Source organism: Manduca sexta, chromosome 20, assembly GCF_014839805.1.
Source record: "Manduca sexta isolate Smith_Timp_Sample1 chromosome 20, JHU_Msex_v1.0, whole genome shotgun sequence".
NCBI lineage: Eukaryota > Metazoa > Arthropoda > Insecta > Lepidoptera > Sphingidae > Manduca > Manduca sexta.
Genome location: NC_051134.1, coordinates 5,765,174 through 5,782,461, shown reverse-complemented (window position 1 = coordinate 5,782,461; position 17,288 = coordinate 5,765,174). Strand labels below are relative to the sequence as shown.

Below are 17,288 nucleotides of genomic sequence, written 5' to 3'. Positions count from 1 at the left end.
CTGTATCTTCAATCAATCAATCGGCCTATCGCCGTCTACTGCTGAATGGCTCTCCCAAATCCACACCAACCATCCCATTTTCAATAGTAATATCTGCTATATAAAACTGTGTCGGCATTGCAGGCCATGTCCAGCAGTGGACAAAGATATAGGCTGATGATGATGATGATGATGATGATTGCAGGCAAGGCGATATAACATCGTTAGAAGCGGACGTGATAACGAACACGACTGATGAAACCCTCCTGGAGTGCAACGAGGTGAGCACGCGCATCATGTACGCCGCCGGACCCGAGCTGAAGGAGGAGATCATCACCAGGGGATACGGTAAGATTACAGACGCTGCATATTGGCTAGATGTGTGACTCTATGGCTCAATCTTAAGGTTACGTTACTGAATCTGTGGCGTAGTTGTGTTACGGTACTATTGCAGTGCAGAGGTCTCGAGTTTTTTTTATTAAATATTAGCCCCGAGTCTAGAATCGGTGCCCAGTATGGCGATAATCATAGTAAATGCCAACATTAGGAAGTTCTAAAAACCTATACTAATATATTAAGTTGAAGAATTTGTTTTAAAGTGCTAATACTAGGAAGTACGAAACCGATTTTGTTTTTTTTTTCACTTATAGGAAGCTACATTCCTCCTGGGTGCTATAAGCTACTTTTTATCCCGGAAAAACTTTTTGTATGGGATCGGCGCCGCAGACAAAAGCTAGTTAAACATAAAATGACATCTATTGCTCCAACTAAGATAACTCTCATTCTGCTACATACTGCAGTATTCTTAAGACTAACAGCTCATGTGATAGGACCCCTTCTTTTAATTTTATTTTTATCCGTGGTACTTTATAACTAGCGTATCTAGTTGTTAACTTCCCTATCCTTGAGGTTAAAACGCCTCCTTAGTTCATTATTTTGTTTCCCGCTTTGCTATGGAGGTAAGTAGACAATTAATATTTCCAACTCCTCCATATCTTTCTGTTTGATTAATTTCGATGCGAGGTATAGACAAATTAGTGTTCCCTGAGACTCGCCGAGCTTCACTGCTCGGTGTCATAAAATGCGTGCCACTGCTGATCCTGGTTTACAGGAGTTGTAGTGGTGGGTGTGAGGGCGGGAAAGTCTCTATTCTTAAGATTATCTGTTAATGTCGTTCTCTTGTTTCCCCTGCAGAGTGCCGGACGGGCGAGGTGGTGGTGACCCCCGGGTTCAACCTGCGCTGCCGCCACATCATCCACACCGTGTGCCCAAAATACGTGCCCAAGTATCACACCGCAGCCGAGACTTCGCTACAGAACTGTTATAAGTAAGTTAGTTTTCACTTCATACGGCCGGGGGAAGTGACCCGACTAGATGGTAATCGGAGTAGGGTTCAAATAGAATATCTGTTGACAAGAGATTATTGGTTATTACCCTCGCCAGACGATATTATTATCCCGGCCTGTTTGAACGGGATACACACAGGTTGATCGGAACGCTACACCTTATGTGGAATGAAAAACTATCTCAATTTATAAATTTTATCAAAGTTTATATGTAAAAATGTTGCTCTAAAATCGACGAGCATTAATTTGAATGATTTTAATTTTTTCATCGACTAGATTGCAGGTCTCTCAAATATTCGAATTTAGTAGGTTTCATAACAAATATTGTGAGATAAATGTAACGTAATGTTTTGTACTGCAATATGTACGAACTGCGATATTGCTATTTTTATAAATAGGCGTTTTTGTCAGGCATTCGAAATGTCATAGGTAACAAGAGGGAATATTAAAATATACTACTTATCCATAAGCATCATTATAATGTATATATTGACAGTGTGTGGTGGTGTTGCAGGAACGTGTTGATGGCGGCGTCGGAGCTGGGCGCGCGCACGCTGGTGCTGTGTCTCGTGCACACGCCCCGCCACGGCTTCCCGCACGACCTCGCCGTACACACCGCGCTGCGTCAGTACACAAACCATACTTGTACCTAAACTTTCTGGGATTTACGTACTAATCTTTTAGAAGAATGTAGCATAAAAAATTTACCATAATTTTTAGATTGGTAACTCTCTTTGCGGGATGTTATTTTGTAAAAATTGTGATAAAGACTTAAAATTTTATTTGATTTAAACTCAAAAGCATGTATTCTTGATTTAAGTTGGTATTTTCTGTTTACGTACTTCTCATAGCATCCCCTAAAAGAATTTGGAAGGTGTATGTAGTCTATGTTTACCCAGCACCAGGGCAACATGATGGAATAAGGTTTAAAGTCTATCAGTAGTAGAGAAGACTAGTACTCAATACTGGGGCCTTATTCTCTATCCCGCACGTTATTTTAACAATGCTTAACAAGCACTAACACAACGCATCACGTTTAGGACTATAGAAATTTAGCTTACAGAATACCATTCCACGCACATTTCTCGAAGATAACATGACACGGCCGCGTTACGCGTTTACACTATCCTACAGAATAAGGGTCCTGGGACAGTATAAGATAAGTGTTGTGTTGCAGGCATGTGCCGTCGCCACCTGCAGCAGTCGCGCTCGCCGCGGCTGGTGGTGCTGTGTGCGGGCGCGGCGGGCGCGGCGGGCGCGGGGGGCGCGGGGGGCGTGTCGAGCGCGGCGGCGTGCGCGCGCGCGGCGGCGCTGTACTTCCCGCGCGCGCACGCGCCCGCGCACGACGCGCCGCGCGCAGACTCGCCGCCCGACCGCCGCATACGCATCATACACAACCCGCACTCGCAAACCAACAATGGTAAGGACATAATGATTTCTTATATTTACGCGAATGTTAGACATTGAAATTAAACTAATTACTGAGTCCCCCCCGTAACCATGAAGGCTGCAATGTCTTCGAAACGTCGGGAGAAAAATAAAAAACAAAAAACCGCGATAGAATTCGGAAAATTAGTTTAATTTCAATGGTAAGGACCTTATTTATGTCGCATAGTATAAACGTAAACAAATTCACTGCGTTTAATGTAATTTTATGATGAAACGTGCAAGTCGTTCGCCTGGTAGCGCCTATTTATAAATAATGGCAATGGCGCACCAAACGTGAATAAAGTATTAAAATACTATATCACATACATTATATTCGTCAATTTGTGGTAAGTGTTATGAAATTTTAGATCCCATAAGGGGCTATCCATATATTACGTAACTACTTCCACTTGCTTAAATATCGTTCAAACCAGATCAAATAACGTTTCAAACTACTTAACCGCTCACTTTATGGTAAACTACAACTACCCATAAACCTTAGCAACACCATCTAAATTTCGTTATGTATTTCGCTAACATTGCACTACGCTCTCTGCGATAAATATTTCTTCCTAATTTATCAACAACAAGCCCATTAATTACATAGGTCACAAACAATATAAACCGAAACAATACAATACAACTTGATAGCAAAAATTACCGTTATTAGTAACCTAATCTCTCTACCACCATTTCTAATAAACGATCCCAATCGCTTTTTTCGATCTATTTCAAAAAAGGACCAATCAGAGCAAAGTATTTTTGACATGCGTACAAATGAGTTATTTTGATTGGTTCATTCTTGGAATCGGATTGAAGATTAAGATTGGGATCGCTTATTGAAAACGGCTGATAGAGTCTGACTACTGAAAGTTAATCTTAGAATTATTTGTAAACTTTTCACATGACAATACTTTAATTTTTCCAACGTTCAGAATTTTCCCTTGATGTCAAGTTATTTTTAGTATTAAAAATATAGAATATATAAGTGTGTCGCGTTCCGGTATTAGCCTGTGCATATCCGGTTCCAATACGCCGGCATTATTGTATCGACTGTCGAGGGGTAATCATCTCTTGTCAGTCGACACTCTACTGGACCCCACTCCACTTATCATCACTAGGGTGACTTTGCCGTGCAAATCAAAAAAATATATCAAATTAGGTTGTTGTAAGTTTTCTTTTAATATAGCTATAATCTATAACCAAATCAGTCTTCACTTATACCTTTCAAGTTAATTTGTCTTAGTCACTCCCACTGCGTATGACTAACAATACACAAAACCTCTCTCAGATTTCCCGAATATTCATTAAATATCATTACAAACACGGATTTAATAGTCTGAATAATTAGTAATCGTTATCGATATGCCAGAAAAGGACAGAAGCTTATCGCTCGAAAATAATGCGAAGGGACCAGGTTTATCAACAGATAATGTGACACATAAAGTTATCTTATTGACGCATTCGGAATCGATTGCGCGCGGTGGTGTGTTTCTTGCGTTATTTCATTGTTTACTGTTTCTCGAAATGGAAGTCGCGCCGTCTGTGAAGGTTGATTTGGAGCTGAAGCCGCGGCCCAATGGTAGGTGAAGTTTTTTGTTAGATTTTGTGGGGTTTGTGTTGTGGCTGATGGTAAAATTCAAGGAGCTATAGTTGGCCACGTGAGTGTCGCTTTCTGGGATCGGACTGTGTACATCCGGTTTCTAATGGCCAATGTGCCGACTGAGTGGTCATCTCTTGTCAATCACGTCAGTCAATAATCATCAGGTATGTACACCACTTTGTGGAGTCCGTATGTAGAATATTCCACAATGTTTATGAGTCATAGAAGATTGGCTTAAAAGAGTGGTGGATATTGGTATATATTTTTGGTTCTAATGTGATGTAATGGTATACGTGGTGGTATTCGTCATGTTACCCGACTCAGCTGAATTTATATTAATGAATTGAAAACCCGCATAAAAATCAATCACATATATAAAAGTGTTGACGTTGTGACATCTTGAAATGAAACTTCCCGTATGCCGATTGAACTAAAAGGATATGATGGTCACTAGTAATTAGTAGTCGTGACATATTGCCTGCATTCAGGTGGCCTTATAGCTTATCGATACAGCCTTCATCGATAACGCGAGTGCTCTTTTCTTTGTCTCTTATTGGGGAGCGAACTGTCCTCATTATGTGTTTATCATCCATACATTGATCTGTCTAAAGCATTGATTCCCAAAGTGGTCCGGGTGGACCTGCAGGGGTCCACGGGAGACTTGACGGGAATCTACGTTGGCGTGACCAAAAAATGGGGGTCCACAATTCGTAAGCGGGGGTCCACGAAAATGTATCTGGTTTAGTATTAAAGTATTAAAATGTTGGCTTGACTGTACCTACCGATGTAGGCTAATAATATGGATAGGGTACGTAAGAGGCACGGACACTTAAACATAACCCGAGGCGAGATCTAGAGCATCCATAATCCATTTTGGTTTTCATTTGACGTCCAAACTTTAAGATATCGATTTTTTTTCTCTATTTATTTTTTTGTAAGCCAGTATCAGGTAATTCATTATGCAGCATCGGCATAATCATAATAAGAGATACTTTGAACATATTTGTGGCGAATAATTCGTTTTAATGTCGAAAAACAAGTATTGAAGAACGCCTGAGAGTATTATCATAGCAATAAAATTTAATTTAGTTTTGTTGCGGGCTTAGACTGATTATCTCTTCCAGAGACTCTCCTAGCTTTCCACTTGGTGTCACAAAATGTGTGTCACTGTCGATCTTGGCTTACACTGGCCAATTCTGGAACGGGCCACAACGGTCTTTAATTATTTATTTGGTCTATTTTTGCTTCCTGTTCCTTCTCATATGCCTTGCCCATCGCCATTGTAGCTGTCTTTTTTTTCTTAAGTTCATCTTCAACCTTCGTTATAGCTCTACAATATATCTATTCATTCTATTATTTTTTTCTTCTTCCTTGTTGTTACCTACTATTGTTTCCTTTTACGATGTAGAAAACAAGAAACGATTAAAATCTGACAAGGCATTTGCTGTAACGTATTGTTTTCTTTCTAGGGCTTCTGTCTGATGTATTTATACTTACCTCGAAATAATAAGTCATTGCGTTGTTTTAATTTCTATTTATGGAATTATCGGGCTTTTTATAACCGAAACATAATCGTTTTAGTATCGGACTTCCCGTTCTCGCAGGAAAGTTAATTAATTCAACCTGGAAATGCCTACTACTAGCACTGTGCGTTGCCCGAAACAGAAAGAAAAAAATGTCTTTCCTCATGATTATAATGCATGTGCACTCTGGAATGAATTTCCTTCCACGGTGTTTCGTCGACGTAATGAAATGTTCCTCAAATGAGGTTTAAAAAAGTAGGTTCCGGCTAAACTGTGTCTTTGGCGTTGCCGACTTTTATGTTCTGAAATTGACCAATCACCAGCAAATGGGCCATTATTGTGTGTTTCGGAGGAAAAAACTCTGTCTTACGTTGAAAAGCGCAGTGCCATGCAACTTTATGCTTTGTTATTCAAAATTAAGAGTAGTGTCAAAATTGCTACTTTTTATTAGCAATGGTGGACTTCTCATCAGGCGAGCATTTTGCTCGTCATTTACTACCGGGCTAATTATGATCGGCAACGTAGCTCGTCAATTGTATTATGCCTATAAGATTTTTAATATCATTCTATTGAAATGACAACTTTGCTCTTACATTTTTATGATGACGTCCAGGAACGCGTGTTGAAACGATTTGACCTAAAATTAACGTCGCCCTCTGACGCCAATCTCTTGCGAATGCAATTCCAGGCAACCCAGAAAAGCAGAAAGTCTTTACCCAAATTTGCTGTCGAACTTGAGACCTCTGATTTCGCGGCTCATGCAATTAGTCCAAGAAGCGACAACATGCTTTCGTTCTTAAAAGTCATTACGGCCATCTACATTTGTATAGACATACATACATACAGCTCTACACAGCCTCAATACTTATCTCAAATATTTGGACAATTTCGACTCATTTACCGCAAACCAGCTGACTGACGAGCACATCTTTTTTATCTAAAATGTAACACGTGTTCGAAGATTCAAAACATTGTGATTTGTGTCCAAAGACAATGTGATTTGTGACGGTTAGAAATAAAAATGTGGAAAAAAGATTTTTTTTTATAAGATTGAAAGTCAATAAGGAATTTTGTTGTGTAGTTCTAGTGTAGCAAAATTATGGTTGCTATAACTGTGACAGCACTACGCTCCAGTTTAAAAAAAAATCGAGAACGATTATCAAGAGGATTCAGTGATAGTGTTGCCAGTGATTAAAAATATTAATTTGAATCAACATATTTACAAAAAATAGTGAAGTTAACTGTTTATGCCATGCTAATTGCCAGTCCCATACTTGTCTGTTTCTTCAAATTGGTTCGCAAATTGTTTTTTCAATTATCATTGTAAACGACGACGACCAATTGATTGATTTTTTTACAGTCTTGTTCTGTGTTCAACAGCAAGAGTTACCATAAATAAAGTAATCGCTTTCAATAAATTGTAATATTGTAAATAATTATAATTGTGGTAACACTAAATAAAAAAAAAAATCTTATCTCGGTTCTGTGGTTTATATTAAGTACATTCTTAAATCCTAAAATGTTCTTATATCCGACAAATAGTTTAATTTTAATGGGTAACATTCGCGTAAACATAAGAAAGCATTATTTATTTATTTATTTATTAGGTTTTCCAGCAGACTTAACACTACGATAACAATAATTTAAATATTATAACTTATAGCTATAATGTAAGCCCAAGTTAGGAAAACTCAACATGCACATAATTTAAACTAAAAGTGACTTAAGATTATAATAATTATTATATTATTAATTATGCTTAATCTGATGGGTTTTTCGCTGGCCGTCCTATGCTCGTTGGTTACATAGTAGGGCTTTTGTCGTAATATTCTCATCCGGTAGGTATTAAAGTTTTTGACTTAAATAAAATTTCTTTCTCCACATCCGCTTGATACTATACTTTTTGACTTATTAGTTTAAACCTGAGCAAATCGTTTAAACCGTTTTTCGTAATTTCGAACATATTTACGAGTCGTATAAAACATTTTCTCAACTTGAAATTTTATACCGATTTTCATTTTAAATATTTTGTAATATTAGTGCCCAGAAAGCTTCATAAAATGCCACTCAATAAATTCCCCAGTTTAACCGTTTCATTGTTACATAAACAATTATTACCACAACATAGTGACAAATTTTATAATTCATAACAAGCTTCAGTGACGTCAAGGGAAAACAAATAGTGCAAGGAATATAAACATGTCATTTTATCCTTTTGTGATTAATCACTGTCCACGCTTTATTATTCTGGTTTGCTTTATGGATTCAAGTCTTATAAAGTTCTGTCATAGAAGGAAGTTGAGCCGAGTTTTGCTACCGAGCAAATTAATTATTTTCTGCAAAAAAAAAACAAAATGTTAAAAAGTGATTTTATATGAATAATAATAAAAATAATGTCATGGATATATAAAATAAATTAACTGTGATTACAAAACAATAGTGTATTTAAACAATAGTGTCGAGTGAGGGAGTGACGTTTCGTGTACTGCTAAAACGCCATCTTGTATTGTCCATGCGTGCCAGCTTCCATAGATAAGATGTTGAATGAAGGGTTCGAGTTTGACCGTAAGTAAAGTTTGACAAACATACTGACGCTTGATCTTGATTATTTCTGCATTGTTTAGATGCGGAACACATTTCCTTCTCAAAATACTAATGACAGTCGGAAGGGTGTGTCAACCTTCTTGAGAACTAAAGGAAGTAAAGGAATAATTATTCTCATTTCTATTATAATAGATGCGGATGTTATGTCTGACATTACGTCAAACGAGTATGTTCTTTTTAATTTTAACTAACGCTATCAATGGCCGTGTGCATGTAAATAAATTTGTTTCCCACCATATTTTGACTCCATAATTATTTTAATGTAATTTAAAACTGAGATTTTTGTCTGTTGATTCCAAGAACCAAACAAAGCCATGTACGAGCTGCCTATGACGACATGTTAAATTTTTTGTCAGATTTTAATTTGGACGTCGAAGTACGTTTTGTTTTGTGTGCTGAAATATAACGTCATAGTTCAAAATAACACTTGATCCTCTGTTCTCGCATTATTTTAATTATTTAATTTAATATTTATAATTTTTTAATGAAATCATTTGTTTTTGAGTAAAAAGTAATTAAAAAGGATCTAAACTAAATACTTGTGTATTCATTAGAAAAATACTTTACGAATACTATAAAATACAAAAACTATGCAGTAGACAATTGTTGTAATAGCTAATTGGATAATAAATAATTGGGATGTGAATTTCTCCAAACCTCAACTTATAATTAGCCTTTCCCTATAGCAGAATTTGATCTATGATGGTCAACAAGGAATTGTATTTATTGTTCGTAAAGACACACACACATCTCGCATTCATCCCCGAAAGGGTATGCAGAAGCGCAACCAGTGCATCCACTTTTAGCCTAGTGTATTGCGTTCCATGATGTGATAGGGGGTGAGCCTATCGTCGTATCGGGCACAAATTGCAGACTCCGGGCAGATACAGAGCAGAAAAACCAAAATATCACTTGCCCGATCTGGGATTCGAACCCAGGACCTCAGAGCGCTGCGGTACCGCGCCTGAAGTACGCCACTGAGGCATTCTTAACACACCCTAAATATTCTTACTTCCCATTTTGATAAAATAATCGCTGTGTACGCCCAACTAAGAACTTTATCATATACTGATAGTAGACGTTACTGATTTAGTGATAAGTTTTTTTTTACAATTGCGCATTGCAGTTATCAAACGTAATTATTTGCTTGTAAACTCTTTTGTTTTAATGACTATTCTTAATCCGTTTGTTGATAACTAGGGGAATCGTGGACATCTTTAAAGTGGTATCCATTGAGTCTTTTATGGCAAATAATGACAGGCTAACTACGATTGCATAATAAACTTTATTTATGTATACTTTGCATGCATCTTTTTGGTAACAAAATTAACAGGTTAAGATTTCACAAACGGTTCCAATTGTAGCCAGTGTAACTACTGGACATAATGAGACTTAACATCTCATGTCTTAGGATGTCGAACGCAGTGGAATACCAAACAATACTTTATAATTCAAGGTGTTGGATGGTGCGTCTGCTGTTTATGGGCGGCCGTATCTTTTACCATCAGGCGAACGGCAAGCTCGTCTCGTCATTCAAAGCAATAAAAAACCCGAATTAATATGATTTTGGATCGCTACAGTGATTTAGAGACTTTTGTAGCGGGAAAATGTTTTCACGCAGGCGGAACCCCTAGTAACACCTAGTTGAGTATAAAATAAAGGTATTTTACTAAAGTTGTATTGTGTATCCCCAGTAGCGGACGACGACACGTCGCTGTACGACGAGGAGGCGGCGGTGGAGGCGGCGGCGGCGCTGGCGCGCGCGGGCGACACGCAGCGCCTGCTCGCGCCCGCGCCCCACGTGCCGCGCGCGCGCCTGCTGCACCACCACATAGAGTGAGTACACCCTGCTCATGTTTACCTTAGGGGGGAGGGGCGGCGACCACTGGGGCCTTTGCGTTACAACTTACCTGAAGATGTTACCCCACAAGGTATCTTACGTATGAAATTGTTGAAATAAGTGACTTTTTTGCAACCGCCCGGGGCGTCGCGCTGATTAAGGCCGCCTCTGTTGTTTACAGTTCTCAAGTCTCACCAGTGTTGGCATTGTACGTGGATATTTAGGTACTACTGTGTAATCAATGAAATGCGAGAAAATTGGATATAAATGATAATAATTCTATTGAAATTGTACAATTACTGTTTAAAGCTCTTGACTCTCACATGACCGCTTTACGCGTGGAAGTAAATTAAACAAAAGGGTTTATTAAAAAAATATTAAAATAATTCTATTAAAATAATTATATTTAAACAGACATGTGATCTAAACAAGTTACAAAGATTTCAAGCTCACAATGTTTTCGCTGTTTAAATGTTCGGATTTTAAGAACATCCAAATCACTTATTCTAGAAAGCCTACCTCTGTCTAAGCCTTCGTTTCGGGCAATAAGTAAGATGTCTGATGTATGTCCCTTTGGCGTTCTTGAAAAACCATTGAGAAGAAACTCCTACAGTAAAAAAAAACAGACAATCTAAGCAAAAGTTAGCACGTCTTACCTCTACATAGTTTATTTTAAAAAAATATGATTAATATTTGGAATCTAAGTAAATAATGCATCCACGTTTCTTCTAGTACTATATTTGTTAAATAGATGATTTGATATCAGGTGATTCATTTGCTTGTTTGTCGACCTATTATATGAATTCAATTATTCCATTATGTATTGTTATTATTGGGAAACACCAAACAATAATTTTCAAAAATAACGTTACATTTTCCTTCTTCCCGTGTACAAATTTAGCTATACCAAGAAATATTCTGTTTTGTTTTTGCGCAAATCACTCTAGTGACTGCTTGATAGATCGTCCGAAAATGTGCCAATATTTGCGAAGATAATGTGTTGACGGTATGAACGTGGTGGGCAAACTTTATCCTTATACACACACAGCATTTTTCGCGGGATTACTTTGAGAATTTTTATCACACGGTTAAAAATCGCAAAGTTACTTTATATATTATAATACGTTTTTCAAAAAGTTGATGCTAAAGAGAGGAAATTACAAAAAATATAATATATTTTAGAAATAAATAAAAAAAACGTGACGTTCTTAGTAAAGGCCAGGTCAAAAGTACACTTAACCGGCGGGAATGCATGAAAAGATTGATGAAGGTGGAGGGAGCGAGAGACGTATGCCAGAATCATGCAAAGTGGCAATCCATAGTCTTTGCCTACCCCTGTCGGATAGAGGCGTGATACTATGTATATACGTAAAGTAAAAAAGTATTTTACTGTATTATACGCTTTACTTACTTTATACTTTTAAGCTGATTTTGAATATAACAACTATAGAATTTCTTGCTAGTTATTTTCTGGTGGAAACTGATTTCCGAACTGGTGGTCGAGTAAAAAGTTTACTAAACTTAATAATGTTTATCATTTTATTGAAGACAATAAATAATTTTATTTCATTATTAACGTGACAAAACCATTGGCATCTCACGTGTTTTTTAGTATTTGTTCGCACGTTTCGAATCTCATACAAAAATTGGACAGACCCGCCACCAAGCGACTGACTCGTCTCGTCATTTTGTATAAAACAGGTCACACTACAGATGTCGACGAGCGCCAACCCTCGGCATTTACAACAAATTAAGTAAAACAATAAATTAAGTATACTATTTGTCAACGACTTATGGAATCCGTGATGAGTAATTGGCAAATATATTACAAAAAACAATGGTAAACTCCGTCATTGTTGGCTCATTATAATGGACACACATCTTGTCTCCGTAACAGTGCCGGATTTATATTTTTTATGAGTGTAGGTCACTATTTCTGCCGCCCCATGTCGGTAGGTTTATGTATGTATGTAGGTTTCTAAAATACTTAATAATTTTCCATATGTTTGTATTTTGAAGGCACTAAAGTTAAATAAACGAATGATTAATTAAATCTAGTGAGCGTCCTCTGAAATCTGCCGCTCGTAGGTCGTGGCCTATACGGTCTATTTACAAATCCAGGACTGCTCCGTAGTATCACATGAGATCCTAGCGTGGAAGCATCAATTATTAATTATTACATCACCCTATGAATTAAAGGTAACGTTATTATTGAATATTTTTCTATAAATGAAACACATCGATGACCTAAATGTTACACTTGATGTATGGCAATTTTGTCACCTATAAAACAGAAAATTCAACATCCTCTGAATGTACAGTCAGTCACAAAAGTAGCTGAACTAACTCGAAACTTTAAACCTCTTGTACACATTTAAATCGCAATATTATTTGTTTTTGTTTAAAATAAACTGAACTTTAAAGTTTATTTTTGTGAATAACGATTGTTGATAGACTCAAAAGTTTAAAGGTGATTTGAAATTTTGGAATTTTTTCTGCTACTTTTGTGGCTGTCTGTACTAGTTATTAGTCCCCGCTCTGTTTCATACTACGATGGTTTAACAGACTGTGGAACGGAACAGAAATACACTCACGCACACGCCATATTCGCATTAAGCTACAAAATAATAATAAATCTGAAAAGTGAAAATATTCAATGTTAGCAGAGATAAAATAAAAAAAAATAAGAAATAAAATGCTTTATTCATCACGTAGGCGAACATAGTTGCACTTATGATAAGTCAAGATACATGAGAATGTTTAATTATTATTTAAATAAAGTCGCTTATATAAACAAGTATAAGGTTTCATTTATAAACCCAATTTGTAATGAACCTGTGTAATACAGCACTGATAATATATGCTCTGTCTACCCCTTTGAAGAAATACTACGAACTTAAATTTGACTAACCATTCAGTCCACAAATCAACACCAGGATACAACAGTGAAAATATTTGTACACATCCTAATACTATAATTCAGTCATCTCTTACACTTTTATGTTTGAACAAAATGCCCCCCGAACGCGTCAACGGAAATACCATACACTTCTTTTCAGTACGTGAGCCGGATTTTCTCAATTTAGCTCCAGGATTTTAAAAACTATTGATTGCATTGTTGCAGCTTTTAACGACCTTCTCGTAACGAAGAGATTTTATAAGACAAATACCACTATTTTTGCACTACTTCCCTTACACCTACCGCTGAAACTTCTAAGCCAAGATCCACAATAGCACGCTTTAATCGTCTTCTGGTAACTACGCGTTTAAGAGTCAAATACTAATATTTTTACACTACATACACCCTTTACACCCACCGCTGCAACGGAATCCTTCCGGATAGCGAACAGCGTACACAAAGTGTTAAAACCCGCTATAGTGGCTCACGTGTGTCGCGTTCCGGGATCGTTCTATGTATATCCGGTTAAATTATGTTGAACTGCCGTTGGGTAATCGTCTCTCGTCAATCGTCATTCTATTGGACCGCACTCCATTTACCATCAGATGCAGTGTAAAAAAAAATTACAAGGAAACATATTTATCCTAATGATTATATAACTAAAATATATAAAGCGCTTAAAAAATCCAAACCCACATCAGACTTTATAAAATTTACAAATTTGGCCGCGGCGAATTGTTTTGAGCCGGTACATTCATAAGGAAAGTACGTCGGTTGCAGTGGGAGTGATGTGTCGTAACATTTCTATGAATAACACAGGAATTCATTAGAATCCCACACGTTATATTAATACACGTTTGATCTAAATATAATGGTCCGTGACTTAGTTATTGGATTATATATGGAATCCTGAGAAGATTCTTGATTTAGAATATAATTATTCACAAATATTTGTGTTGGATACGTGTTGTGTGTGTAACGTCTCAGTTGACATACGACTTTAGTGTGAGGTATTATACATAGAGCCAAATCTTAGATTATATAGAGCGGACATTGGAAAGATTTTCATACAAAAGCTTTACACTCATACGATGTTTACTCAATTAGCCCTGAAATAGAATAGAAAACACCAATGTAATACTTCATATTTTTTTCATATTGTAATTTACACGTTTTCAATGAGCATATTTTCCATAAATATGTTATTTTCGTATTAATATTTAAGGGTTCTGTGACATCTTGACACGGACAATTCAAATAAGACTTGGTTTTGGAGCACAAATTTGCTCCATAAGGACCACAATAATTATAGAGCGGACATAAGTAGGCTCAATAACTAAATATAATGTTTAATGTGTACTTTTGACTGAGATCGGTTATATTTGCTCTGTAGATTAAGTATTAGAAAAAAAAATGTATTAAGGAACGCTGTGTTTAATGGTTATTTTAGGACCTTACGTACAAAGAACGCAAATGTTGGCTAAACGTAGGAAGCCAAGAAACGGGTATAACTCCGTAAAATAAAGTGCTTTATCTATTAGATCATATCTGAAATATAAACAATATTAGTTTTATAAAAATGCAAGTTATAAAACTTGGCAGAAAAAATAATGATGAAAAAAAAAATGATTTTTTCTTACATTCCTTAAATATAATCTCACTTCACTCATATCCGCATATTCTGAATAGAACGGAACGTAAACATTTTTGCGATAGTACTTTTTAGAAGCCGTTTGTCATAACAGATGTTTATTGGTTTTGTATTTTTAAAAGCTTAAGATTTTCTAGAATCTTAATATATCTCCGTTCAAAACATTAATGCTTCCTAGTTATTTATCAAGATATTGAAATTTTATAAAAGTATAAGAAGGTATATATTTTTATTTAACCTAGTAAAATTGTGAGACGATACTCGTATTTATGTAAATTGAATTATTGCATAAAAATATATTAATCGATTAAATGCAGTCAATAAAAAAGAACTATTATGAACCATTTAACAAAAGCCTGCCTCAGTGGCGTAGTTGTATTCTATACGACTGCAGTGCTGAGGTCTCACCAAACGGACGTGCACCAGTTACGCCTCTACCTACCCTTTCGGGGATAAAAGAAGTGTGTTAAAATCATTAATAAAGCTGGATATTATGAGACACACCAATCGCTTAAAACCATGCAAACTACGGGTTTTTTTTAAAACTTATTGTTGTTTTTGCTTTCAAATGATTATCATCACGCGGGGGAACCAACCCTTTTATCATTTGTATGAAATAAACCTATATTTAGACGAGAAAAATATTTACTCTCAGAAAACAAAAAAAAATCTCACCTGAAATTACAATGTGTTTACCGCTGTTCTGGATATTTTAATTCTACGTCAAGATGTTTGCGCACGAGTCATGTGATGGCAAACAATGTTATCGTATGGGACGAGTGAGACCCAGGTTCGGAGTCGTTGTGTGTTGGCAGTTTCCAAAAACAGTTAAGTTATAGAGGGATTGATGCAAAAGGTTTTTAAAGTTGACGCAGACTTAGACAATAGCATTTGGCAATCGTAAGACTGCTAAAACTCTGATGATTATTAAGTTGTGGATGTTCATGAATGGCGGTGATGACTTCCCAGATAGCTCCCTAGCTTTTCTTTCATAGCATAACTATACTTTTGTATAGTTATGCTCTTTCAACAAAAACTATGCATGTAATTTCGCACAACATAAACTTTACAAGGAACTAGCTTTTGTTCGCGGTTCCGCCTGCATAAAGATTTTATTTCGAGATAAAAAGTAGCATTACAGTGCTCAGTAGAATTTTAGCTTCGTATTAGTGAAAAAAAAAACAGTTTAGTAGTTCCTGAGATTAGCACATTCAAATAAACTTTACAGATTCATATATTAGTATAGATTAAATAAAATAATAATATGGAATATTATTAACCTCATTAAATTACTTTACGTACTTTTATAATATAATTAGGTCTGACTATCATATCTAATTATAACATCTATAATTGTGGCGGATATCAAAGATGACGCGGCGAGTTTGACTGCCCTCTATATGTCGCCTGCGTAAACACATGGCTTATAGTATCTAATGATTCTAATGCGCAATGCGTCGCGTGAATCAGTCAATGATACATGTAATTGAACGTGGTAAAAAAACACACACACACACACACACACACGCCTTTTATCCCAAAGAGATAAGCAGAGACGAAACTGTTGTATCCACATTTCGACGTGCGATTTTGCAAAGTGACCCCACAACACATGAGAGTCAGTGGAGTGGGGTCCAGTAGAATGTCGACTGACAAGAGATGATTATCCCTCGGCAGTTGACCCATTCATGCCGGCCTGTTGGAATCGGATATACACAGGCTGACCCCGAAACGCGACATACTCACGTGGGACACTACGACGGGTTTTAATACCATGTGTGTACGGTGGTATATAAATATATCCTGCCACCAGCAAATATTGGGAACGAATTCTAAACTTCAGGCTGATACGGAGTATAAAACCCCAATAACACTTTGGCTGCTCCGGGAATGGAACCCGAGAGCTTAGCACTACAGTCGTACCCTAATACAACTACGCCACCGAGGCAATGAACACAATATGCTTATCTATCAATGGGTAGAGAGAGATAATGAAATCTCTGACATTTTTTACGATTGATTATAGTCGATAGAGACTTTGTATATTGTAATCCGTACTAACACTCTAATTTCTAGTAATTCCGTTCAAAAGAATGTGTGGAAGACTCGAATACTAGCATATTTAGATATGTTATTTTGGTTCCCAGGCTGCTGACGAGATTTTTTTACTTTATTTCGCTATAAAAGAACAAGCATACCAACAGGCTAATAAATGATAACGGATTTCCGCTCATAATTCTTTGTTCAATATCAATATAAATGTTATTTATATATTTAAGCAAATTGAATTAAACAAATATGATTTATTTATGTTTGTAAGAATCGCAAATATTTATCCTGTGTCTACCTTTTGGAAACAAAGACCATTGTAGTTATTACTTACTGCATATAAACTTAAGGTTTTGGTGTATAATT

The 17,288-nt window shown here is 36.6% G+C and overlaps 1 protein-coding gene across 3 annotated transcripts in view; it reads left to right on the top strand.

The window, feature by feature from the left end:
• Positions 1–17,288, top strand: part of LOC115443516 (protein GDAP2 homolog) — a 135,354-nt gene that overhangs the window by 78,945 nt on the left and 39,121 nt on the right. For 2 of the 3 annotated variants that reach the window (XM_037440707.1, XM_037440706.1), the window contains exons 3-7: positions 185–327; positions 1,174–1,306; positions 1,840–1,949; positions 2,503–2,745; positions 10,178–10,319. In XM_037440707.1, coding sequence (XP_037296604.1) covers positions 185–327; positions 1,174–1,306; positions 1,840–1,949; positions 2,503–2,745; positions 10,178–10,319 — 771 coding nt within the window. The remainder of the gene's footprint in view (positions 1–184; positions 328–1,173; positions 1,307–1,839; positions 1,950–2,502; positions 2,746–10,177; positions 10,320–17,288) is intronic. The other variant, XM_037440708.1, reaches the window with a different exon arrangement.